The sequence below is a fragment of the Mandrillus leucophaeus genome, unplaced genomic scaffold (genome assembly GCF_000951045.1).
Source record: "Mandrillus leucophaeus isolate KB7577 unplaced genomic scaffold, Mleu.le_1.0 Scaffold523, whole genome shotgun sequence".
Classification (NCBI taxonomy): domain Eukaryota; kingdom Metazoa; phylum Chordata; class Mammalia; order Primates; family Cercopithecidae; genus Mandrillus; species Mandrillus leucophaeus.
Genome location: NW_012105620.1, coordinates 2,157,990 through 2,184,589, shown reverse-complemented (window position 1 = coordinate 2,184,589; position 26,600 = coordinate 2,157,990). Strand labels below are relative to the sequence as shown.

General features: G+C 35.4%; 1 protein-coding gene across 2 annotated transcripts in view; it reads right to left on the bottom strand.

Annotated features, from left to right (window-relative positions):
• Positions 1-26,600, bottom strand: part of PRDM5 (PR domain containing 5) — a 208,114-nt gene that overhangs the window by 96,315 nt on the left and 85,199 nt on the right. The window contains exons 3-9 of one of the 2 annotated variants that reach the window (XM_011996785.1): positions 22,683-22,857; positions 19,993-20,167; positions 18,465-18,557; positions 18,083-18,204; positions 12,942-13,021; positions 8,081-8,165; positions 6,685-6,842 (exon numbers count right to left, since the gene is read on the bottom strand). In XM_011996785.1, the coding sequence (XP_011852175.1) occupies positions 6,685-6,842; positions 8,081-8,165; positions 12,942-13,021; positions 18,083-18,204; positions 18,465-18,557; positions 19,993-20,167; positions 22,683-22,857 (888 nt within the window). The remainder of the gene's footprint in view (positions 1-6,684; positions 6,843-8,080; positions 8,166-12,941; positions 13,022-18,082; positions 18,205-18,464; positions 18,558-19,992; positions 20,168-22,682; positions 22,858-26,600) is intronic. The other variant, XM_011996786.1, reaches the window with a different exon arrangement.

The window sequence follows — 26,600 nt, the reverse complement described above, 5'->3', positions numbered from 1 at the left end:
TGAAGGAGGTGCCTTCTATGATAGAATACTTCGCTTGAAAACTTCCTGTCCGATCTAATACTTTGAAATCTCTTCTCAGTCTCAGAACACTGAGTGACATCTCATTCTCTCTTTTCCATCCCAATGCCCACCTTTTCCAATTCTGACCCTCACCCTCTGGCTCTGCCACCCAATCACCACCAACTCTCACTGCTATGGACTCAATGTTTGTATCCCACCAAAATTCACATGTTGCGTCTTAACCCCCAATGTGATGGTATTAGGAGATGGGGCCTCTAGGAAGTAATTAGGCTCTAAGGGTGGACCCTTTGTGAACTGGATGAGTGCCCTTAGAAGAGATAGGAGAGCTTGCATTCCCTCTTTCTCCCTCATGTGAGGATGCAAGAAGATAGCCATCTGCAAACCAGGAAGTGGGCGCTCACTAGATACTAGATTTGCCAGCACCTCGATCTTACATTATCTAGCCTCCAGAACGGTGAGAAATAAGTGTTTGTTGTTTAAACCACCCAGCCCAAGGTATTTTGTTATAGCAGCTTAAACTGAAGACACCATCTCATCTCTAATCTTCTATGTGCAAACCCATTACAATCTGTGACCTAAAGTATATCAAAGGCATTGTAATAAACATAAAAATTGTGTTTTCCTCAGTCTACAAAATATCCTCCAGTTAGGATCATTGGCCTTCATATATAGGTACATGTGGTAATAATTAACAAATACTTTGTACAAATAATGTGTACAGTTTTTACTATATTGAGGAAAGTCACTCCACTGGTGCGGGGACTAAAACCATGGCAGGCAGGAGAAGGTAGCTGTTGGGAAGGTTCGCAACACAAGTTCCAAAACTGATTACCAGACATGCATGTATGATTTTAAAGTTATTTTCATAAGATATCTACTATAAAAGCAAGAAATATTGGAACCCCTGTATACAGTTGGTTGAAATGTAAATTAGCATATCCATTATAGAAAACAGTATGGAAGTTTCTGAAAAAGTTAAAAACAGGACTACCAGAGCAGTCCCACTTCTGGGTACATCTTCGAAGAAAGTGAAATCAGTTTGTCAAAGAGACACTTATGCTTTCATGTTCATAGTGTAACAGCCAGGAAATAAAAACAACCTAAGAGTCCATTGACAGATGAATGGATACAGAAAATGTGGTATATAGACACAATGGAATATTATTCAGCCTTAAAAAGGAAAGAAATCCTGTCCTTTTTGGCAACATTAATGAACATGGAGGACATTATGATAAGTGAAAGAAGCCAGACACAGAAAGACAAATACTGCATGATCTCACTTACATGTGGAATCTAAAAAGGCCGAACACACAGAAGCAGAGAGTAGAACGGTGGATGCCAGGAACTAGGGGTAGAGGTGAAGGGGCAGGGGAAAGGAGGAATGGGAAGATGTTGGTCAAGGGATACAAAGTTTCAGTTACACAGGATAAGTAAGTTCTAGAGATGTATATTACAGCAGGGGGTCCCCAACCCTGCTACAGCATGGTTACCCAACCCCACAATAGCAGCCCATAGCCTGTTAGGAACCAGGCCACACAGCAGGAAGTGAATGGCGGGCAAGTAAGTGAAGCTTCTTCTGTATTTACAGCCACTCCTCATCACTCACATTATCGCCTGAGCTCCACCTCCTGTCAGATCAGTGGCGACATTAGATTCTCACAGGAGCACGAATCCTATTGTGAACTGCGCACACAAGGGATCTAGGTTGCACGCTCCTTATGAGAATCTAATGCCTGATGATCTGTCACTGTCTCTCATCACCCCTAGATGGGACCATCTAGTTGCAGGAAAACAAGCTGAAGGATCCCACTGATTCTACATTATGGTGAGTTGTATAATTATTTCATTACATTTTACAATGTAATAATAATAGAAATAAAGTGCATAATAAATGTAATGCACTTGAATCATCCTGAAACCATCCCCCTGCCCAACACTGGTCCATGGAAAAACTGTCTTCCACGAAACTGGTCCCTGGCATCAAGAAAGTTGGGGACTGCTGTAGTATATCATTGTGGCTACATTTAGTAATTATGCATTGTATACTTGAAGATTGCTAAGAAAGTAGATCTTCATTTTATTTATTTATTTTAATTGACACATAAAAATTGTATCTATATGGTGTATGACATGATGTTTAGTGAAATGGCTAAACCAAGCTAATTAACATATCCATTATTTCACATGCTTATCCTTTTTTTGTAGTGAGAACACTTAAAATTAACAGAGTAGATTTTGGATATTTTCACTACAAAAAAGATAACATGTGTGACTAATGAATATATTAATTGGGTGGTAATCATTTCACAATATGTGTGTGTGTGTATATATATATAATTACATTGTATACCATAAACATATACAAATTTCACTCATTATGCTTCAATAAAGAAAAAATATAAGTAAAAAATATTGTTTTAAATTGTACATTGCTATCTCATCATCCACTTAAGAAAAAGAACAATTAAAATAGGGCAAGCAATTTGCCATTAGCTAAATAAACTTTGGATAATGATCTATATCTGTGGTTCCTTCTGTCAGACTCAAATCCTGCATGTCCCTCATAACGTGCGCAGCTCATTGTGAATGTGCTTCTAGCATAAAAAGATAGGTGATTTTGTACGATATAGCAACACCTTAAATGAATGGGTACTACCTGCAGTATCACTGAAGAGTAACCTGATGCAAAAGCTGAAGGAAAGAGTGGCTGGGCTCTAACTGTTGAGTGAATATCACTCAGTCTCCAAGATGACATCTTTCCAGGACATTTTCAAGAACTTTTTTTTTTGCTATGTTAAACTTACACCATATGTTTTGGTTTTAGATTCTAATCCATGATATTTTTAGGGAGAAACTTGTTACTTTCTTTAAGGTCTAATAAAATCTATACCAGGCAAAGAGTGAACTGTATTGCCTTTTAAATAGTTTGACTATGACCAAATAAATAATTCTGACTCCAAAATCTAACACACATACACACATAAACACACAAACACATGTATTACTCTATATTTTCTATTCTATTTTTTTGTTTGTTTTTTTTAAGATGGAGTTTCGCTCTGCCGCCAGGCTGGAGTAGCGCAATCTTGGCTCACTGCAACCTTCACCTCCCGGTTGCAAGTGATTCTCCTGCCTCAGCCTTCTAAATAAGTAGCTGGGACTACAGGCGAGCACCACCACACCCGGCTAATTTTTTTGTATTTTTAGTAGAGATGGCATTTTGCCACGTTGGCCAGGCTGATCTAGAACTCCTGACCTCAGGGGATCTGCCCACCTCGTCCTCCCAAAGTGCTGGGATTACAGGCATAAGCCACTACATCCAGCCTTCTATTCTATTTTTTAATGGCCAGTCATCACTCAGTAAATCGATTTCAAGACCTACAGAGCAGTCATGGCCCAGAATTTGAAAAAGACTTGATGAGACATTAAGGCCCAATGGAATTATTCCAGGAGAAGTTGTGACTAGATTTCCTCATAAGCCTCTAAAGTTTCATCCCTGGAAGCCTATGTAAAGGGTCAGGAAAAAAGATCATTTATTTGAATAGACACACACCTGTCCCCCAGAAGCCTGTTTGTGACTTCATCAGGGCAAAACCCCTCCATACTCACTTCCGTCATCAAGCAAGTAGTGCCAGCTCTAGGATCCAAGATGGTTCAGTACGTCTAAACATGTATCCTACAGCAGGAGGCGGGAAGCACTGTACAACTTACCCACATTTTGCTTTACATTATATTTGACAGGGAACACAATGGAGAGTGAAGACTAACTGAATGGTTTCTATCTCCTCTGGCTCTGAAACGCTGGTTCAATTGTGATTTAAAGAATCAAAGTATATTTGAATCAAGATCAACGAGTTTTTTTAGCCAGATCCTAAAATACAACTGTAATTCAGATCAAATGATTGTCAGAAAAAAATGGAGAAGAAAAAGTAACCTATTAAACCCACATAACTGGCAAGATGATGAAATAAATGAGTAACTAAATTTTCAAAATAAAAACCACCCCTTTAAAATTTCTCTATATGCTGGCCAGGCGCTGTGGCTCTCGCCTATAATCCCAGCATTTTGGGAGGCCAAGGCAGGCGGACTGCTTGAGGTCAGGAGTTCTGGACCAGCCTCGCCAATATGGTGAAACCCTGTCTCTATTAAAAATATAAAAATTAGCCAGGCATGGTGGCACACACCTGTAGTCCCAGCTACTTGGAAGGCTGAGACTCAAGAATCACTTGAACCTGGAAGGCAGAGATTGCAGTGAGCCAAGACTGCACCACCACACTCCAGCCTGAGTGACAGAGTGAGACTCTATTTCAAAGAATAAAAATAAATAAAATTTATCTATATGCTATCATAATCACAATGAAAAATAATATTCCATTTTTCAAGCAAGTCTGAATGTTAAAAAAGAACCAACCCAAAATAACTCAAATAAGTATAATAAAATATATATAATATACTCAAAAAAGAAAAGAATAATTAATTAAAGTAATAACCCTCAAGCATACTAAAAGATAAAGATCACACTGACTCTTAAGGTTTTTTTCTGATTTCTGTGGCATAGCCTTACTTTTATGTTTCCCAACTAGCCGTTAATGATTATGATGGAAGAAAAGGTTGATCTTCTGTTTTTACATGATTCTTGGAGACTACTTCAGGTATTTTCATGCAACAATGCCAAATATACACTAGGATCATAACACGGTAAGAAATACATTTGTCTAGTGCAGAAGGATTGAATGTGCTTTCCAGTTTGGAAATTATAGGCACCATTGTTTCTATGCTTCCCAAGACATCATTATTACTTTTACATGATTTATGGCTTAAAGCATGAGAGATGGTGCAAAGATCCTGTGCCAAATTCCCATATGGCATATAACATGAACCAAACTGTGAAAAACTCATAAATGTGGATAGATCAGTTTCATCAAAGAAAGGAGTAAGAGAGTTCCAGAGACTAAACAGGAACTAGCCAGATAATTTTTTATAGTCATGTAATTCCAAAGCAGCAGTAATGAACACAGTCCTGCCCCAAATGTACAATGCTTGAGGTAAACATAAAGATGGTAAGGAAGAAATTAGGCAGAGATGACTTAAGACACTATAATCAACAGTTTATTCTTTGGTAAATCTGCCGTTTTCTTTCTCTTTTTGGACTAAAGTTGAAATTGGTATCATAATTTTTAAATGATTTCAAAAGAGATAAAATGAAGTCTTCGGAAGTATCCCATAAATATTATAATAATTATAATCCTCACGGAGCATAATAACTGAAAAATATGAACAAATTATTTTTAAAAGATCATATACATGTTATTTAACAGCGTGCTATAATACATCAACTCAAATCAATTAGCAAATATTTTGTATATCACAAAATGTTTTTACATGCATTTCTAAAATGTTGAATATCTTTGGACATATTTCCCGAATTCAATTCAAGCATGATGTATTATCTACATGATACATTCTGAAACAAGAACTTGAGCAAAGGTAAAGTATAAGAAATGTAAACCAAAATCAACAGAAGAAACTAGGACATTATATTAATAACTTGAAGAGAAAGAGAAAGGTAGAGAGATCACACAGAAGGCAGGCAAATAGTTAGTTGTTTTAGGCATGGTTAATGCAGATAAAAGGATAAAAAGCTGGAGAAGTAGGCTGAGGTCATGATGTAGAGAACTCTGAATGACAGGTGAAGGTGTACATACTATTACATATGTAGGCACTGGCAATCTACTTTTAATATTAGAGTATGAGAGTGATATACCAGAGTGATGCTTTGGGATGAGCTGCCTTGTAGGATGGATTGCAGCAGGAAGTGATAAGCCTAATTAGATGAGTATTAAAGGAATCCAGAGGAGAAATAATCAGGATGTTGGAATGGTAAAGGAAGGGATGACTGTGAAAGTGATGAGATAATGTAAAGGGTAGAGTCTTTACATTTGGTTTCTAATTTTATAAAGGGACCAATGCTGAATAAAGAGACTAGGATAATGATATGCTTCTGTCATTAAGAGAAAGAGGAAACTCCAAAAGAGAAGCTATCTCGGGCAAAGAGAATGAAAAAACCATTCTGGGGCATGCTGAATTCATTATGTCGAAAAGATGCCCAGTTATAAATGTGAGTCTGAAACTTGGGATTAAAGAAAATAAATCATTTGGAATTCATCAGTATGGTGTTGATAGCAGAAGTCATGGATGTAGTTGACATTTCTTAAGGAGAGAGAACACAGAAGAGGTTCACAGGCAAAGGATCCAGAATAACCTCCTGAGGGGAAAGGAAGTCAAAAACATTCAGAGAAATTGGCAAAAGACCTAGCAGAGCATACAAGGATTCCAAGCATGAAGGGAATTTCAAAAAGCTAATGTAATAAAAAGCATCAAAGTTTATGGAAAGAAGGAAAAGAATAAAGACTTTGTGATTAGTAAATCCCATAAAATTAATCTAATAGCTTTGTTAAGAAAAACTAGGCACTCTGCTTATAAGGACAGTTTCAAAAGAGAATGAAAGACAGAAAGGAGGTTGTGAGGGTTTATGGCCCAGGTGAGTGATCTTCTCTAGTTGTTGCATTATATACAGTAGGCCCCAGATGTACAAAAGCTTCATCAAAAGATAAAAATCACACCAGCAAATTCATAAAAATAATAATATTAATAAGCTTTTACCTTCTTATGATTCTTGTAAACATTTCTGTGGGCAAATCCCTTTCCACAAAGTTTGCATTTGTAAGGTTTGTCTTCACTGTGTATTACTTTGTGAGCACCCACTTGATCAAGCCTCTTGAAAGACTTATTACAAATCTCGCAATTATAGGGTCGTTTTTCTATTAAAAAAAAATGAGTGGAGACAATCTCATATCGATATAAAGGTAAAGCATAAAAGAGAAAACACCCTTACCTTATATGGCTTCTCATGGTAAGTAAACTAAAGCATGGTCAAACAACGAAAAAACATCTACCATCCACATAATAGACACATAAATGTGTCTATTCCCAAATGAAACATGAGCTTGTTCTCTTACAGATGTATTTTGAATTTTTAAAGTAGCATAGATATAAAGAAAAGGTTTAAATTCAAGGAAGGAATCCTATTTCCAGATGAAAACCATGCTGATATGTGAGAGTTTAAATCAGGGTCAGGGCCCCGAATGTAGAAAGTGACCTGACAGGGATGTAGGTAAAGAACAGAGCTGCCTCCCCACTGGGGCCACAGAGGCCTCATGGAGGCACAGGTTCCAATGCTCAGCAGGAACAAGACATTTAGATTGGTATGTAAAATCCATATTTATGCAATATCCATATAACATTGATACCTAAATAAAAAATATACAATATGAATCAAGTAAAGCATACCTAAAAGATAATAGGTTTTGATCTGATTTTAATTTACTAAAATATTCATATGTATCAACAATGTGCATATTCAAAAACATTCTGACTTCAATCGCCTCAAATTATAGATATCTTAAACACTAGAGACTCCACAAAGTAAATATTATTTTCAGAGCTGAATTTTTAAATTTGCATTAGTAAAACAGACCTATTCCTGAGATTTGCTTAAATGAAACTACCGCTTTAAAAACTTACATACTCAAAATGTATTTATAGATTTCTTACTAACATTTATTAGTAACTTAGCTAGAATGTAAAAGTATCTAGAAATACAAGAATTAAAATTTTTGAATATCTACTAAATATCAGACACTATGCTAGCACAGTACCTAAATGATCTCATTTAATCTTCACATCTAATATGAAAGGTAGGCATCAGTATCCCATTTCACAAACGAAGAATAAAGAAACTGAGGCTCAAGGAGGACTAAGTGACAAATTACATGGTGATTCTGAAGATCTTCAATATCATCTACTCTAAGCACCTTTGCTCTGTAAATAAACTGAGGTCTAGAGTATAAAGTATCCTGTAAAGAATCACATGACTAGTAAATGTCCAAAGTCGAATTTATAGCTAAGGCCCCTGATTACCACTCTTATAGTTTATAAAAGTGACAATGTAATTCTTTTGTAATGATATCACTATAAACAAAAAAAGTATATAGTTTACCTGAGTGGGTGATCATATGACGTTTTAGCTGATTAGCTGAAATAAATTTCTTCATACATTCTTGACAATCAAATATCTCATGAATCTGCAAAAGATTAAATAGGCAGTTAAAAACTGTCAAAGCCTAGTAAATTACACAGCTCTCAAGCAAAAGTGTAAACATGTGAACAGCTGCTACTGCAATACCCAAACTATATATTATAGTTCAGCCCTAATTAGTTCACACTAACCTATATACACTGAAAATGCAATGGACATAAGTTAACTAATAAAAAATATCATTTGAGACATAATATTCATAGTCCTTAAAAGTATAATACAGCTGTCCCATTTAGTACATATTAAATTTATACTCTGTAATAAAATTATACCTAATATATAATAACTCTTCTGTTATGCACAAATTTAGACTTGGAAATATGTAGCATGCAGTTAATAATATTCCCTTTACGGTAGCCAACAATATTTTAAACTTAAATGTACATAGTACAGAGCGCAACATTAATTATAGTAAAAAATCAGAAAATACAGGATTCTGAAAAGCATTTAGTACACAATAAAAGTTTCACATGAGCCAAATGCAGTGGCTCACATTTGTAATCCCAGCACTTTCGGAGGCCAAGGCAAGAGGATTGCTTGAGCCCAGGAGTTCGAGACCAGCCTGGACAACAAAGTGAGACGTCGTCCCTACAAAAAAACTTTTTTTAAATAGCCAGGTGTGGTGGCATATGTCTGTGGTCCCAGCTGCACAGGAGGCTGAAGCAGGATGATTGTTTGAATCTGCGAAGTTGAGGCTTGAGTGAACTGAGATCATGCCATTGCACTCTAGCCTGGCTAAAAGAGTGAGACTCTGTCTCAAAAAAAAAAAAAAAAAAAAAGTCTCACATGATAGGTGGACCACAATTTTTAAAATGAGGAAATCTAGTCAAAGGATCCAAAGTAGCAGACATGCAGGATGAATAACTAAAGATCTAATGTTACAATTGATAATAGCGTATTATATTCTGGATTTTTGCTAAGTGAGTAGATTATAGTTGCTCTTGCCACAGGAGGTAAAATGGGTAACTATGTGAGATAATGCATACATTAATTTATTTCACTAAAATAATCATTTTAACTATATGTGTATCTCATGACATTATGTTGTATAACTTAAACATACAGATAAAATATATTTTAAAACCACAATAAGGGGGGATATAACTGTTGTAAACAATTGGCTAATATAAATATTAAAATTGAATATTAAATTAGCTATTTCCCTCCCAGACACTAACATAGAGAAACTGGATAGGTGGTATGAAAAGTAGAAGTCTAGTTTTTCAGAAACAATGTATTCAATTCTAAAAGAAATATATTACATATCATATCAGATTAGAAATGTTGATCATCCCAGTGAACAGCAGCATCACACTATGTTGTTGAATACTCAGAAATGGTTGTGGTGAAGTCATGTTTTTGTCTGAACCTCATTAAAGGTCCAGCTCACAATACTAAACCCCAGAGAAGTAAAGGCCCTTGTGCAAGAAGCCAAGACAGTGTCTCTGCAGAATAACTAGGAACAACGGTGCAGAGTGAAAGATCTAGGCAAAAGTCCCTGAACTGGTACAGCACATGAGTAATGAGTGGAGGACTCGGCTGGCCCCTGATAAATGGTTCTCTTGATCTAAATGGCCATAGAAGGCCTCAAGGCAGGGAAACAGATGCTGGGGCAAGGCTGACAGATCCCAGGCCTGCAGCCCACGGCTTAATTCAATACCCAAGCACGTGGCAGGTCGAAGGCTGCCAACCGGCCTCTGTTTCTGTCAGGTCTGACTCTTGGTGAGTCATTAAAATCAGTTATGTAAAGCAGGGGAAAAGTAGAGAAACAAGGCAGAAGCCAAAATATGCCATTCCACAAGAGTCTGACTTATCTCTCCTACTTAGATCCAATGGTATCTATGAGGGGATATCTGTAATCCAAAGAGTTCCTTTAGAAAGCACGGGGGATCTGTATGACTGCCTGCACAAGCGTTTGCAATGCTAGTGCCCCACAGCACACAAGAAAAACTTCCAGCCTGAGGCATGTTAAAGGCAGCATCTTCTATCATCAAAGACTTTCACAGTGGCTTCAGTGAAACACCTATGTTTGAGGACCAATGATACGATTTGTAATGTTTATCTAAAGACAGTAAAAGCAGATTTATATTCTTAAACTCTATGTTTCTGTAATATATAATATATAATTTTATAATGACAAGATACTCTAAAGAGATGTCATACCTTCTGAGTCATATATAAATGAAAAGTTTTGTTTTCATTTTTAATGTTAAATTTCTATTGATATATAAAATTATAAAAATTATTCATCCATATATAAAATGGAAATTGTTAAATGAAACACTGTTCATTTGTTTCATTTTTAAGTGAAATATTGTTCACTTCTCAATTCTCATGGCTTCAACGTGAAACACTTTTCAAGGTTGAATTGAACTGATATTCCCAAAATTATAAAGGGAACATCTACTATACATTAAAGCATTTTTGCATTGACTATCTCATTTATAGTGAAAAATTCAAGCCAAAGCTATTTTCAAAATTCCTTAAAATGCTTAATAAAAAGATCATACTTAAAGTGAAAATGACAAGTAATACTATTTAATTATGCCAGATGCTAAATAAAGTATATTTTTATGAGATTTTATAAAATTTACAGTATACCAATTTGGAGGGTAATATTTTAAAATTTGAACTCTAAAATTATTTTCAAGAAGAATCATAATATACCTTATCATTATATGAAATAATATACAGTAATTTAAGATACAAGACCATACTATAATTTGGCATTGTCAGAAAGCATCATCTACTGGCAAGGTGAAATACTGTGACCAAACTCTATGAGACGTTAGACACTCTCAACTATAAGAAAAGTTGCGGCCGGGCGCGGTGGCTCAAGCCTGTAATCCCAGCACTTTGGGAGTCCGAGACGGGCGGATCACAAGGTCAGGAGATCGAGACCATCCTGGCGAACACAGTGAAACCCTGTCTCTACTAAAAAAAACCCAAAAAACTAGCCGGGCGAAGTGGCGGGCGCCTGTAGTCCCAGCTACTTGGGAGGCTGAGGCAGGAGAATGGTGTAAACCCAGGAGGCGGAGCTTGCACTGAGCTGAGATCCAGCCACAGCACTCCAGCCTGGGTGACAGAGCAAGACTCCGTCTCAGCAAAAAAATAAATAAATAAATAAATAAATAAATAAATAAAAGTTGCAACTGGAGTCAATAAAAGTTGCCTATGGATTCGGAAAGGCTGAATAGTGAAGGACTATGGCTGAAATGGAGGAAGGGCTGCACTGAGCTAGCAACTTACTAACATTCTGCAAAGACCACTCAGGAGGCATGAGTTATAGTTTCTATATTCCATTACCATCACATAGGAGTTTCTGATGCCTGATGATCTGTCACCGTCTCCCATCACCCCCAAACCATCTAGTTACAAGAGAACAGGTTCAGGGCTCTCACTGATTCTATATTATGCTGAGTTATATAATTATTTCATTAAACATTATAATATAATAATAATAGAAATAAAGTATACAATAAATGTAATGTGCTTGAATCATCCTAAAACCACCTCTCCCCACCCCCTGGTCCTTGGAAAACTTGCCTTCCAGGAAAGTGGTCCCTAGTACCAAGAAGGTTGGGAACCATTGCTCTATTTGGTAAAATAGCTTAAATTTCAACCTCTAAGATTTAAATGGGTCAGAAAAATAAATCATAGAATTATAAAAGAGGATGCTTAGAAGATATCTATTCCAGCAGACTTAATTGTTTTGTCTCTTCAAAAGATTAACTGCTTCAGTCATAAGGGTTCTGCTTCAGAAGCCATAAGGGTGATGGGGAAGGAGGAAAAAGGACCTATAAAAGGGTCCTCTGGATTGGCATTCTGTGCAAAACTTCTTTTAAAAGCAGTCTCAGTGCCCATTTTAGCAGCATTGAAATTGGAATGTAACAAAGAAGATTAGCATGGCCTCTGCACAAGGAGGACACACAAATTCATAAAGCATTCCATAACTCTAAACAATCTAAAAAGACTGCCACTTGAAAACCGAAAACCAAAGAAAAGTAGTTTCATGGTACATAGAGAACAAACAAACAAGAGAATACTGATCAATTCAGTGTCCCGTTTTATAAATGAGAGAAGAAAGGCCTAATGTTACATGGAAGGTTGGTGACAGAAAAAGAAACCCACTACCCTGATTCCTGGTCTGGTGCTTGTCCTATTATTTCTCCTTAAGGATCAAAATCACTAAACATACAAGATATAACCTTAGTCATACCAACACAATAATTTAGCTACCTCACATGTTATAAGTTAAATCCACAGCACATGGTTGGAGCTACTGGATTAAAAATCATATAAATTTTAAGTCCTGTCAAATTACTTTGTAATACTTCTATATATAAACAGAGACAAAAATTCATTTTACAAACCATAACAAAAGTAAAATTTTATTTTCAAGAATACCATCTCCTTCCCTTTTGTAAAAACTAAAAGAAAATATCTTATGCTCATAGCTATGCTAAAAGAAACAATATGTGAAATTAAGAATGATCATTTACATCTTTGTTATAATAATAAAATATAGTATGCATATATTGGACCTTGTCATGGCAAGAGCAAAAATTAAAACTACATTTTAATTCTATTTTATTATATATTCTATTAAACAGTTGCTAATGTTGTTAGAGTTAACAATTGCCATTGATTTTTCAGATTATCTTTTCACATCAAAATAATGTTAACTTTTATACTTACTATAAAACATATTAAAATTGTTAAAGATAGATATTAAACTGTGGTGAATCTTTATCTTACTGACCTTTCTATGTTCCTGTAGGCTTGATGCTGAAGAACACTTTTTATTGCACACTGAACATATAAGCTTTTTCTTAGGATCTCCTAAAATAGAAATAAAATACCATCATGATTTAAAAATGAGACTATCAAGAGGAACAACAAATAGTGTTTTGAGGTGATATGTAAGTTCATCTTCATAATTTAGAATTCTAAACTATTCAGTGTTGTAGATATATCCATTAAACTTAAAGAGTAAGTTATATTTTAAATCTTGTTTTTAATTATTTTTTAAATAGAGAAAAGACATACAAATTTACTTAACATGTATATAGGGGAGCCTTCAGAATAAAGACCCAAGCTCCCAAGAAAATGCAGAAGCTTATATACATTTTCATAATTTTTGTTATTATGGGTACATAATAGTTGTATGTATTTTTAGGGTACATGTGATGTTTCAATATAGGCATGCAATGTGTAATAATCACATCAGGGTAATTGGGGTATCCATCATCTCAAGCATCTGTCATTTCTTTGTGTTAGAAACATCCCTTCTGTTTCGTTTCTTTTTAGTTCTTTTATTTTTAAATATACAATATATTCTGTTGTTTTATTTTTAAATATACAATAAGTTATGTTGACTATAGTCACCCTGTTGTGCTATCGAATAATAGATTGTATTTATTCTAACTATATTTTTACACCTATTAACTATCCCCATTTTATTCACCCCTTCCCTGCTACCCTTCCCAGTCTCCGGTAACCATCATTCCATTCTCTATCTTCATGAGTTTAATAGTTTTAATTTTAGCTTCCATATATAAATTAGCACATGTGAAATTTGTGCAGCTGTGCCTGGCTTACTTCACTTAAGAAAATTAGCTTTACCCATTCTCTCATTGATGGACACTTAGGTTGATTCCAAATCTTGGCTACTGTTAATAGTGCTGCAATAAACATGGGAGTGCAGACACCTCTTCGATATACCGATTTCCTTTCATTGGGGTATATATCCAGCAGTGGAATTGCTAGCTCTATCTTCAGTCTTTGGAGTAACCACCATACCATCGTCCACAGAGGCTGTACTAATTTGCATTCCCACCAACAGCATACAAGCATTCCCCTTTCTCCACATCCTCTCCAGCATTCGTTATTGCCTGTCTTTTGGATAAAAGCCATTTTAACTAGGGGGAGATGATATCTCACTATAGTTTTGATTTGCATTTTTTTCTGATGATTAATTTTGTTGAACATTTTTTCATATACCTGTAGGCCATCTGTATGTCTTCTTTTGAAAAATGTTTATTCAGATCTTTTGTCCATTTTTAATTAGATTATTTGATTTTTTCCTATTGAGTTGTTTGAGCATCTTATATATTCTGTTTATTAATCACTTGTCAGATGGGTAGTTCGCAAATACGCTCTCCCATTCTGTGTAAAAGCTTTCTTTTTAAATTTGAGACATCTTCACAGTTTCATATACCATTTTCTACATATATAAAACCGGCCTTTCACTTTTCCATGTACTAATACTATATATTAGTAAAAGAGAAAATGATATATCCACAAGGAATTCAAATCAAAATTAAATTTAATCAAATGTTTGTAAAAGAAAAAACTAAATTAATTCATAAATTGATTGTGTTAATTCTTCTATATTTCAACTGAATATTTTATTTAATCAGCTAAGTTTTTTAAGATAGAATTTATAGACTATTATTCCCAGCACTAGGGTCCTATAAAATATTTAAGTATATGCTTTTCAAATTAATGTTAAGAAATAAAGTACAATAAAACAATATATTGGCAATTCATACTATTACTCAAAGCCCAATTCTGTCTTCTTATGTAGTGATTATGTTTATAGTAGCTCATTTCATATTTCAAATTTCACAGTTGTCATAGAAATGAAGAGGCAATCAAACATTATTAAATATGATATAATAAGAGTATCAAATGCACCACAATGAATAACCATAAAATATGTTTTCAACTTTTAATTGGTTGATTTCAAATATACAAAAAGTAAGCATATAGTATAATGAATCACCATCTATCCATCACCTGGTCCCAGCAATGACTCACCATGACTATTCCTGCCCCAATCTCAACCCCATTCACTCCCCCACTTCTCTATATTTTGAAGCAAATCTAAAACAAGTAAAATCAATATTACAAAATGATTTCATTTTATTATAGGACTGCATTTATGAAAGAGAAATACACTTTTAAATGGCAAATAGGAATTTTTGTCTTATTATTCAAGATGCCTATTCCATTTAATGTGCTGCTTTTAATAGGCTATGACAGCCAAGAAAATGTTTCTTAGTGATTGAAAAGTAACATGGCTACTAAAGGAGAAAATTCTCCCAGGCAAAATGAATATCTGATAGCATATATTTGGTCATCACTTTCCTAAACACCACTAGGAGAGTCACCATTCAGAAAGAATATTCCCTCTTTTCCAGCTCCTACTCGTTGGGATGGTCCATCTTCCATCGATAATCCTTTATTGCCCTGTCCTAGTCCTCATAGCAACTGCTCTTTGATACTAGGCCCTACTCCTTCCCATTGGGTGGGTCCGAGAAGGAGAGAAGAGAGAACGAAACAGATTTCTCCACCCACCACTCTCACTTTACCCCTGCACTCCTGACACAGCTCTGCTGCCAGGTATCAAGGGGAATACATCAAACCCTCATCCCCACTCTTCAATCTTCTCTCTCCTTTTCATGGCTTCTCCTCTACTTCGCCCTAGAAGAATCCTAGCTCCTCTGAGAAGACACACAGGAAAAATGTATGACTATTCATCTGAGAATGTAAATAAATGTTATCTCCCATAAATGCAAAGTCTCTTTGTCAGCAACCATGGAATCTAAGCAAAAGAGAAAGATGGGAAGTGATGAGGAGCTTGGCCCCCTGACTCTCTGTTTCCTCTTAAGTAACTATGAGGAGCCTCATCACTCTACCAGCTCCCCTGGGCTCATGGATAACAGCACCTGCAAAGCTCTAATTAGATGTTATGCTGTCTTAACTTCCCTGTTGAGGTAAATCTGATATTTGACTTTCAGATTTAAACTTTCAAAAACATTTAGGAACACATTACTCACATCAGTAGGCCATGTGAGGAAATTAATACAACTGTACTGAATACACAATCACTTAAATACTCAAGTTTCAACACACTGTGAAGCTAAGTATGCTTTTAGGAGCTGGTCTGAGAACCTACCTACCACATGTTACGGTTGCTATGGAAAAATGTGATCCATATTAAAAAAATCAGCTTCTCTCTAATCATCATCCTCAATTCATATCACCTTAACAAAAAAAATTTGCCATCAAAGATCTCTTTCTTTGAGCGCCTTGTCTTTCTATAATAAAGGATTCTACAAGCATGTATATGAGAGCTTCTTTGTTTACTATCTCCAATAGGGAATATTCTTTCCTCAAATGCCGGTGTAGCCCATAGAGGAAAGGGGAGAAGCAAGAGACATACTATGAATGAGAGAATGACATCATGTACCAACCCCAGTGAAATACATGGCATAGTAACCGTTAGCTAAAATACAGCAAGATTTTACACTTTATATGGTCAACAAATAAAAAAAAATTATAAAACAAGATTTCCTTTTATGAATTATTTCCTATAAAAACCCCATAAATTTCCAGAATTAGTAATATTACAATATGCAAGGTCAACTACAAGAAGCCTCAAAGAAATTGTGCTTATAGCACAGCCTGAAGACCACATGCCCAGTAAGAATGAAAGTTTCCAGAGTTTCGTATGCATCTGGTTTTTCACTTAGTTTAGCAAACCTAAACTTTAAAACTGACATGAAAGTTCTATTACAATTTATTGCAGACATAGATGAAGAAAATTAAGAATAGCATTTTAACTAGAACAGCATTGAAAATCAAAAAACTATGAAGGCAAGTCTATCAAAAAGTTATGCTTGCCTTTTGTAATCATAGGGAATATCCTGGTATACGGAATTCAGAAAAAATGTCATCTTCCCTAAGTCAGCCATGTATTCTTCAAAAGGAAAGAAAGAAACCAGAACACTGTAAAAGCCTAGTGAAGGGCACCAAGCTGGAGGTGCATTTCACAAGGCCCTACTTCCACCACACAGAGCTTTCACCACAGGCTGCACTTAATATGCAGCCCAAACCAATGATGGAAAGTTGCAGCTAGCAGTTGTTCATACTAGCCTCTATAACTGTATTATTAATAAAGTGAATACTTTTTGGACAATGAACAAATATAGGATACAGATGCTGGTTGCAGATTATCATCTTCTCCTGAATATAAAAATAAACAACCGAAGGGAGAAAAGAAATTCACTTTCCCCAACATCCAGAGACACATAGCTACCCACTTCCCAGAAGTCAAGGCAAAAATAAACACATGAACAAAGAATATGAATAGAAGAACATACAGGGTTTCATAAATCTCAACCTCCTTTAAGGAGGAAGTCTACGGAGGTAAAAAGACAAGAAGTAAAAAGTTAACTGGGACAATACAGCCATCTGTTCAACTCACTGCAATAGATTTAATCCCTAAGCCAAAATATATTTACTGACAGTATACCATGTGCTAAGCAGATAAACCTAAAAGACAGTCAAATTTTATATTTGTTTTACTGTTTAGCTAGCTATTAGATGAAATTCAAATAATATTTGTTTTCTTAATCCATACATATTCAATTCCAATGTCAAAATGTGTTAGCAATTTTCTCTAACTTAGGAGAACTGTAAGTATTTTCACAAGTTGGATTTTATATTTGTAAAAATAATAAGGCAGAAGGACATCACTTAATAATCATACATTTTAACAATTTATAAAAGAAATGTCATATGCTGAAACAGTTAAAATTCTTACTTAGAAATATTAATTCTTAATGCACCTGACCACCCAAACATAACTAGACTCTAACTAAGGCTTACACTTACAATTAATTCAGAAATGGGAAAAAGAATAAATGCTGCTAAATTCAACTTGAGAAAGAAATAGTGTTCAGTGAAAGAAAAAACTCCACTGCCAGCGCTCCACATCTGTGTGAAACACAATGGAAAAGCCAGCTCTCTCCTCAAGAGTGAGAATTAAAAACAGATCGCTGCGGCCTGGGGAAAGGAAGCCCCTTCGGAAACGACCCTCCAATGACTCCTCACCAGTGTGGACATTTTCCTGGTGTCTTTTCAGGGCATCCTTGCTCTTCAGCCTCTTTCCACAGCTGTCAGCCTTGCACACAAACCTGGCATCCCCCCGGCAAGTCTCCTGGTGCTGCTCAAAACTACAAGACAACCAGCAAAGCGGAACAGGGAGAAGAAATGGTGAAGACATACCTACAAAACTCTAACATCAGCAAGATTTTGTAATACATGCTCCCTAGTAGAGTTTTGGGGTCATTCCATGCATTACCTATGCAGGTAAGAAGAAAAGCATTTAAATTCTGTAGGTATGTGAAACTGAATTACTAAGAAGCATGAAAGTGTGCATGCAAAAAATGACCCACAATTATATAACAGCCATTTCATAACTCAGACACAAAACCTCGATGCTGAACTGAAGGAAGAATTGCAAACAGAGCACTGAAAACTTCGCGAAGACTCCTTCAGACTGCTTTTCGCTGTGCACTGAAGAACACTAAAGGGAAATAGGAAAAAGAGAAAGAAAAAAAACAAAAACTGGAACTCTAAGACAAAAAAGAAACTATGCTAACTCTGAATAAAGTCACGTTCGTGATCCTTTTTTTCCTTCTGTCTTTTGCCTTTTTAAATTTTTAGTAGTACCTTATTTAACTCTAAGCTCTTGCTCAGCAGGGTGCCTTTTGTATAAATATATAATACAAAATGCAATAAAAGCAAACTAGAATGAAACTTAACATCTATTTATTTAAAAGCATATAGCCCTTGCTTGTTTTCTTAAGAATATACAATAGAACTTCTAAATATGTAGTATCCTGCTATTATAAAAGTTCTGAAACTCTGAACATTTAGTAAGTTTCAAGCACAATTTTTCATCTCAATTTTTATAAGCAAAAGTTGATGCGTATAATATTTATAGTCTTAGTATGAAATGTAGCATATTTCAGAATTTTAGTTCAATGAAACACAAAAATGTAACATTAAAGCCTATGTTAAAGATTTCCTGCTCATAAGTAAGGTGACATTCTGTTAAAATGAGAAGCTAAGGTTGGAGAAAGAAAGTAAATGGCAGGATGGCAGCACATAAGAGAAGAGAAAAAGACATATGTTGATGAGATGGGACAATTTATATTACTTTCATAATGGAAGTCATTGGCTTCAACAAAATGATAGTCTACAGTTGTATCCAACATGTAAATATGCTTTTAAATTACTTAAAGTCAATTATCTGATTAAAATTAAAAACTTTAATGAGAAAAAAAATAAAACTTTACAAATGCATGTATCTACTTTCTCACTTTTAATAATTTCTGATCCTGTAAAATATTTAAATAAAGATAATTTTATGTTGTTAATATAAATTGTTAAAATAAAAAAGGGTACAGAGCTATGTGTGGGATCATCTAATTCATCATATTGTTACATCCGGGACCTATGCATCTTTAAATGATTCCTCCAAAGTTGTTCTCAAATAAACAGTGCTTCCCAAAATGTCCAGGAATTCTTTATACTTTGAACTCTCCCCATTTCTTAAACTTTTATTTTAACAGATTCCAGAAGCAATATAAAATGTAGACAACTAAAAGTCTGTTACCTCGAAGGAGTAACTAAATAAGGCATATCTGAATTTCAGATTAAACCAGTAAGTTTGATACATAATGGCAAATTATTAAATGGACAAAATCAATTACCATAAACAGTGTTCATGTGTTAAAATTCGTAATTTGAATATTTCAAATATCAACATACTATACTAAGAAAAGATGAGTTAATGACAATACCAATGTGAAATGCTTAATGTCTCACTCACACAAAAACATGCGCGTGCACGCGTGCACACAAACACACACACACAGGTTAAAAACTATGAGTTAAGCCAAATGGAATAAACTGTGTTAGCTTATAATTTTAAAGATATTCTTTAATATACGCACTGTCTTTGCAAAGCCTGCTTAACTGGGAATTTCTTCCCACAGTTCTTGCACTTAAATTCTTTCTCCTCTGTGGGTTTCTGATGCAATGTCTGAAGATGCTCAGCAAGAATATCCTCACTGGTAAAACTTGATTCACATTGAGGACAAGCATAGTCCTCTTTACAGCCAAGGTGATCTGCACATTTACAAGGAAGCATATTCATGAGACAAAAATTCAGAGCCAAGAAATGCTAAGTTTTGCTCTCATTTTAAATTAATTAATTAATTGTGCTTAAAGATACCATATGAGTAAATTCTTATTATCACTACAAATATTAATAGTATTGGCCACAAAAAAAATAATAGCAAGTGTTACTAGAGAGAAATACATTATTTTCAAAATCACTTGTCTTTCAGCAAATTAATACAAAGTCAAATTCCTTATTTAATTCATCCTATAATGTTAACTTTTCATATCAAAATGTTAAATTAGAAAACAAAAACTATTCCTGAAATTGGTCATTTTTAGCTCATTTTTACCTTCGCAAGGAGAAAAATCCAACTAAGGCAAACTATATTGAATTACCAAGGGGAATCTCACATACGTGTAAAAAAAGACCAAGGTCATAAAAACAGTGCTGATTAAGCTAGTAGAGTGGGTTAGGCTACACGGTCCCACATAGACTGGTGCAGGTCTGACCAAATTTCTCAGTGTGCTATTTAAGTAACACATTTGTTTCTGATTATGAAATAAAATTAGATTTAGAAAATGTAGAAAATAAAAAACACCAATAATCCCATCATGAAGAGACAACTGTCATAATATTATTGGCAAGCCTGACTTGCCGTTAGTGCATACATATTCTATGTGCAGTCTAAGAAGAGGTAAATTTAGGATCACACTTTATATACAATCTTATATGTTTCCCCACTTAACATCTTCTCAAGTCAAATGCTGGCATTTTTTTAAACTTAAAGTACCACAATTTATTTAACCAAACTCTTCATTGTTAGACATTTGGCTGGCTTCTTTGTTTCTTTTGCTGAGTTTGAGTTTATTTTGTTTCTTTGCTTTTCTAAATAAAACTAAGAATTCTAGAATAAAAATAGCCACAATACAAGTGCTTGGTTCATACGATTCTGTTTAACTTTCTGTTGATTCTTTTTACAAAGATAATGAAAACTGGTACTTTAATAACTAAAGCAGAAATCAGGCAGTAATAGGTAAGTAGATGACTTATTTTTAAATTAAAATAATGGACAAAATAACTTGCCCTGAGGACAACAGAGAAAAAATAAAATACAAAAATAAAGAAAATACAGAATAATATAGAAATAATTCCCATCACCCAAAATATGATATTCCAAATAGCATAATGCATATAAGCCTGTCCTTATCTTCCCCTTAAATAATTCAACTAAAATAAAGAAACAGAAGCATAAGCTGGCAATGGTGACAGAATGTTCACACTTTCTCAGCCAGTAACATGCAGTTAGCACAGAAAAAGTATAGGAAAAGCATACTACCACTTTGACTAATGAAACCAGTATCACTTCTGAAGTGGCTTTGCTCCACAAAATGCAAAAGTACTGTATAGTAAGTATCAGCCTGCTATGGTCTGAATGTTCATGAATCCCCAAAATTCATATGTTGAAACTTAAACCTCAATGGAATTGTATTAAGAGGTGGGCCCTTCGGGAGGTGATTAGGTTATGAGCACCCTGTCCTCATGGATGGGCTTAATCCTTGTAAAAGAAGCCCAAGAGAGCTTGTTTGTCCCTTCTGTCACATGAGGACATAGCTAGAAGGTGCTATCTAATTAGAAATGAGCCCCTCCCAGACACCAAATCTGCTGGCACCTTGACGGACTTCCTAGGCTCCAGAAATGTGAGCAATAAATTTCTGCTGCTTACCAAGTATCTAGTCTAAAGTATTTTGTTATAACAGCCTGAAAGGATTAAGATGAGGCCTATTACAAAATGTGAATACCTACAGCATCAGTCACATATCCCTTAAATTTCCCTTAGGAGTAAAACACAATAACATAGAAACAAGGCCAATAAGAATTGATTATTCCCTGGCAGTTAACAAGCAAGTGGCTGCAGTATAGACTGAGGAAGGTATGACCTACAGTCACTGAAAGTTTTGGGGAATGACACTAGGTGACCTAGCAATCCTCCAGGCTTCTGTGATCAGAACAGAAAGACATGCCAAGAAGCTGCAGGTTCCCAAAAGATCCCAAACAAGAGGAATCAATCCCCTTCGGATCCAGCAAGCTCTCATGTACCTCACTTCCACACTCACCTTTTCCCATATGCAGATGAGAAAGTAAAGTCTCAGAAAGTCAGCAACTTGCCCAATGTTACAAGACTGATTAGTGGCAGAGTTAGGGCAAGACTACAAAAATCCTCATTACTCATTATCCCAACGTGCCAGTGAGAGTAGTGAGAGCCAGGAGCTGCCCCAGCAATGCAGCCCTGCCTACAGCCTAGGGAGTCCTAGAGGGTACATCCATCACCCATCCCCAACATACTTTTCCTGCTCTAAGAAAGATGAACCCACCACAGGATACCCTCTGAGAATAATTTTGACAAAAACTAACTTTATTTGAGAATGCCATATTACAAGGCAACTATAATTCAACCACAGTTTAAACTACATTTTTTCTACAACTTTTCTTCTCCCAGATCACCAATTAAAGACGCAATACCTTTTCTGTCTGCTGTTGATTGTCTTCTAGAATTTTCAACTTCCCCTTCTTTGATGACTGTCATAATTTGCTGTTCTTCCTCATCAGCCTCCATGTCACTATCCAGGTAGCCAATCAGAAGCTCCGTGTCTGTTTCTATATCTTCAACTGCCAAATAGAAAATGTTTTCTCCTTCCTGAAACAAATTTTTTTAAATGCTGAACCATTCATTTGTTTCTGATAGTAATTAAGAAATAATTTTAAGACACATTAATAGAGTACTATGTGTGCATGAAAAGTTATTACTACTTTTTTTAAATTTCTAGTTGATCTAGGTGCTGAAAAAGGCAGGTGGCAATATTCAGTTACCTGGCAAGTAAAATACAAATACATATGACAAAAGGGTAGTGACATTTATACATGTCAAATGAAATATGGATAATTATGTCCAGTTTTCAAAGTGAATTTTGCATCACTAACTGGCCTTATGCAAGCAACACTTTGTGGTGGCCTATAAATGCAGTTGTCATGCAACAGTGTTATTTACACATGCAGACAGAGAGCAATGAGATATTAATGATTTTGTTATTATTAACACTAACACAAAACTTTAAAAAAAAAAAAAAAAGTCTTTCAAGTTCTAACATAAACACAAATCAGAGGAAGTGTAAATAAGTTCTTTCCCCGAAAGAATTTACTGAAACCTGGTCCTGATTTAGAAAAAATAGTAGACATCTGGGAAGTTCAAGGTGTTGACGGAGCCATCATGTGTACCTCACCTCTTTGGTCTCTCTAAATCCCACTGAAATGACAGACACAAGAAGAAGAAGAAAAAAAAACAAAGTCCACCATGAACATATCAAGGTATTTTAGAAAGTCCTAGAAAACAGAAATCAGACATAGTCAAAATAATAGATAACTAATGCAGAGGAAACCTCGACCAATAACAGACACAGAAGAGGAATGCTACAAAGGACCTTCTTTCCAAGGAAACTCCAGAGAAACTTCACACTTGGAATCAACTGATACAAAAACCACGCTGGGCCTTGGGCCAATCACCAGGGAAGCCAGAACTGAGGCTGTAAAGCGGGCTGTCCCCAGGAGAAAGCACCCAGAATTGCTCTCTTTTACATAGTTAAGGATTTGTTCTGGGAGGGTTCCTAGTGAGGCTGCTGAATATAAAGAAAAGCAAAACAGAGACTGAATTTATTGAACCTTCATAGTGGCAAAGGCAGGAAAGGACAAAGAAAATAAGCTCCACCAATGAATGAAATTCAATAAAGCACAGAGCACAGAACAAAGCCTTCTTTCCTTTCGCAATGTCACAGCACTTATGTTTAAAAGGAGGAGGAGGAAGACAAAGGAGAAGAAGTGAGAGGGGAAGGAAGAAGAGAGAGGGGAGGAAGGAGAGTGTATGCATGTATATATTTATGTATATATGTAAACACAATTAGAACCTTCATGAAAAATCGCAAAGACATGCATCAAATTGTTTACACAGCTATTTTGAGGATGGGAGAGGGGCTATATTCAACATTGTTTTAGTTTGGGAGGACTTTTTTGAATAACAAGCATAGACTACTTTATAATTTTAAAACAATATATATCAGAAAATTTCATGGAAGAGACAGAAATTATGATCATATTCATCCAATACTACGGAAGGAAGACTTGATTCAAAATTTCAAAGCACTGAAGCAAATCTAATCATGAGCTATACTTAATTTATAGACATTCCTATAACATTTGAACACTCTTGGAAGTTTTTAAATTTTATATATCCAAAAACATTAAAAAGGTTATTTCTAGTTAAGATCACTGAATTAACTTCTATACAATTGGTACTCTTAGTGCAACAAAAACAAACAAGCAAAAAAATATATAGACACCAAGAGGTCTCTTTAACTCAAAAGCAGCATTTTCCAGGTCTTTATTAGATGAGTTTTTAACTGTTCGGGTAACTCACTCACCTAATAAAGACTTCAGAATGCAATAATAAATCTTAGTGTTTATCTGATCAAAATTCACGAAAGTTAATTGAACCGTCATCCCAGTATATTAGTGATTAATTTTGTGATGGTTTTGATAGCACCAAGTAAAGATAAAAATTTTTAATTTTAAAACACGATACGATTAACTTAAACTGTAATAATAGGATATGGCACATCTGTTTAGAGGCTCTGTAATAAAAGAAAACGTTCATATACCAGCTAAAACTTTAATTTCATGAAAGTAGTGGCAGCATTACAGCCTCCACAGGACCAGCTGCATGTTTTTTCTCTGTTTGCCAAAAAATGTGATATAAAGAGGAATATAGTTACAGGTATTACTTCAATCTATTTATTTAATGGGGATGTCTGGATATCTCTGTACATATAATTCCAATCACTGTGCAGACCAACAGTCTCTGTCCTTTCATTTGCTACCTCAATACTATTAAGAAGTATCCTCTCAAATCACTTCCTTGCATACACTGCACTAATTTTTAATCATCCTACAAATCCTGCAACTCTTCGTGGTGGTGTTCTCCTCCCTGCACACCTCAGATTGACAAGTCCTGCCACATTCCTAATTTCTGGAGCCATTTTGTCCACCTGGAGGCTCATCCCAGGCCTAATCTCCTGCCCTTTGGCAGGAAGGATTTAGAGTTGCTTCCTGTTTTGGGTGTTTGTGCCCACAAACCTCATGTTGAAATGTGATCCCCAATGTTAGAGGTGGGGCCTGATGGGAGGTGTTTGGGTCATGGGGACAAGCCTCTCATACATGGCTTGGTGCCATTCTTAGGGTAATGAATGAGTTCTTCCTCTATTACCTCCCCAGAGAGCTGATTATTAGAAAGAGTCTGGCACCCTCCTTATCCCCTCTTCGACTACAACACATGTTGGTTTCACTTTACCTTCCACCATGAGTGGAAGGAGCCTGAAGCCATCACCAGAAGCAGATGCTGGCACCATACTTCAGTACAAGCCTACAGAACTGTGAGACAAATACTCATTCTTTTATACATTACCCAGTGTCAGCTATTCCTTTATAGCAACACAAATGAACTAAGGCAAGAGTGTTGCCCCAGTGCTCTGGGACTCAGTATCAGCTTCTTGTTGTCACGTTATTGTTGGCCTAGCAATAACCTTGTGGTTCAGATTTGATCATCACTGGTTTAATATTCTCATCCTGAGATTAATTCTCATTACTACGTCTATCATTTCTGGTCTTAGGTTATTCCCTTGAGCACAGTCCCTCCTGGACTCCTTGTATATACACTTACGATTAGCCACCTTCCTGTGACTCTGCCTAGGGGCTGAGATCCTGCTTGTGATTCAAGTCACTGGCTCCAGGTGATTTTATTAAAAACACTTAGAAACTTGTTCAACATCAAGGCCTGCTGAAAAGCAAATATTCCCCAGCCATCGACTTTCAGAGCATTATAATTTGAATACAACATATTTATAGAACGAATGGTTTTACAATTGTTATTCATCTCTTGTATTACTGCCTATTGTTTTGAATTTTTTGTCTTTTTTTAGTCTCATTTCATTTTGCTTTATTTTATTTGCACGTTGTTTTTCGGCTAATCACTTCTACTGCACACTGTTTGTAATATCAAAAAGTCACCACAGCCTAAAGGCCCAAAAATATAAGTTGAAAAAAAAAGTCAAATCTCTAACAATTAGTTTTAAAACATTTATCAAATGTCATTTTAATTTTTAAAAATGTATGTAAATCAATATGCCCCAAAAAGAAAAAAAATATGTAAACAAAGGTGTTAACAGGGCTGTTTCTAATGGAGGAAATTGTGAGGACTTTGTATAGTCATCTTCTGCTACTCTACATTTTATAATTTTTCTAGAATTAATTTATTTATTTTATTTATTACTTTTATAGTAAAAGATAACAATGGATAATTAATGAATCCTGTTCCTTGATACCAGGAAGCAGTAT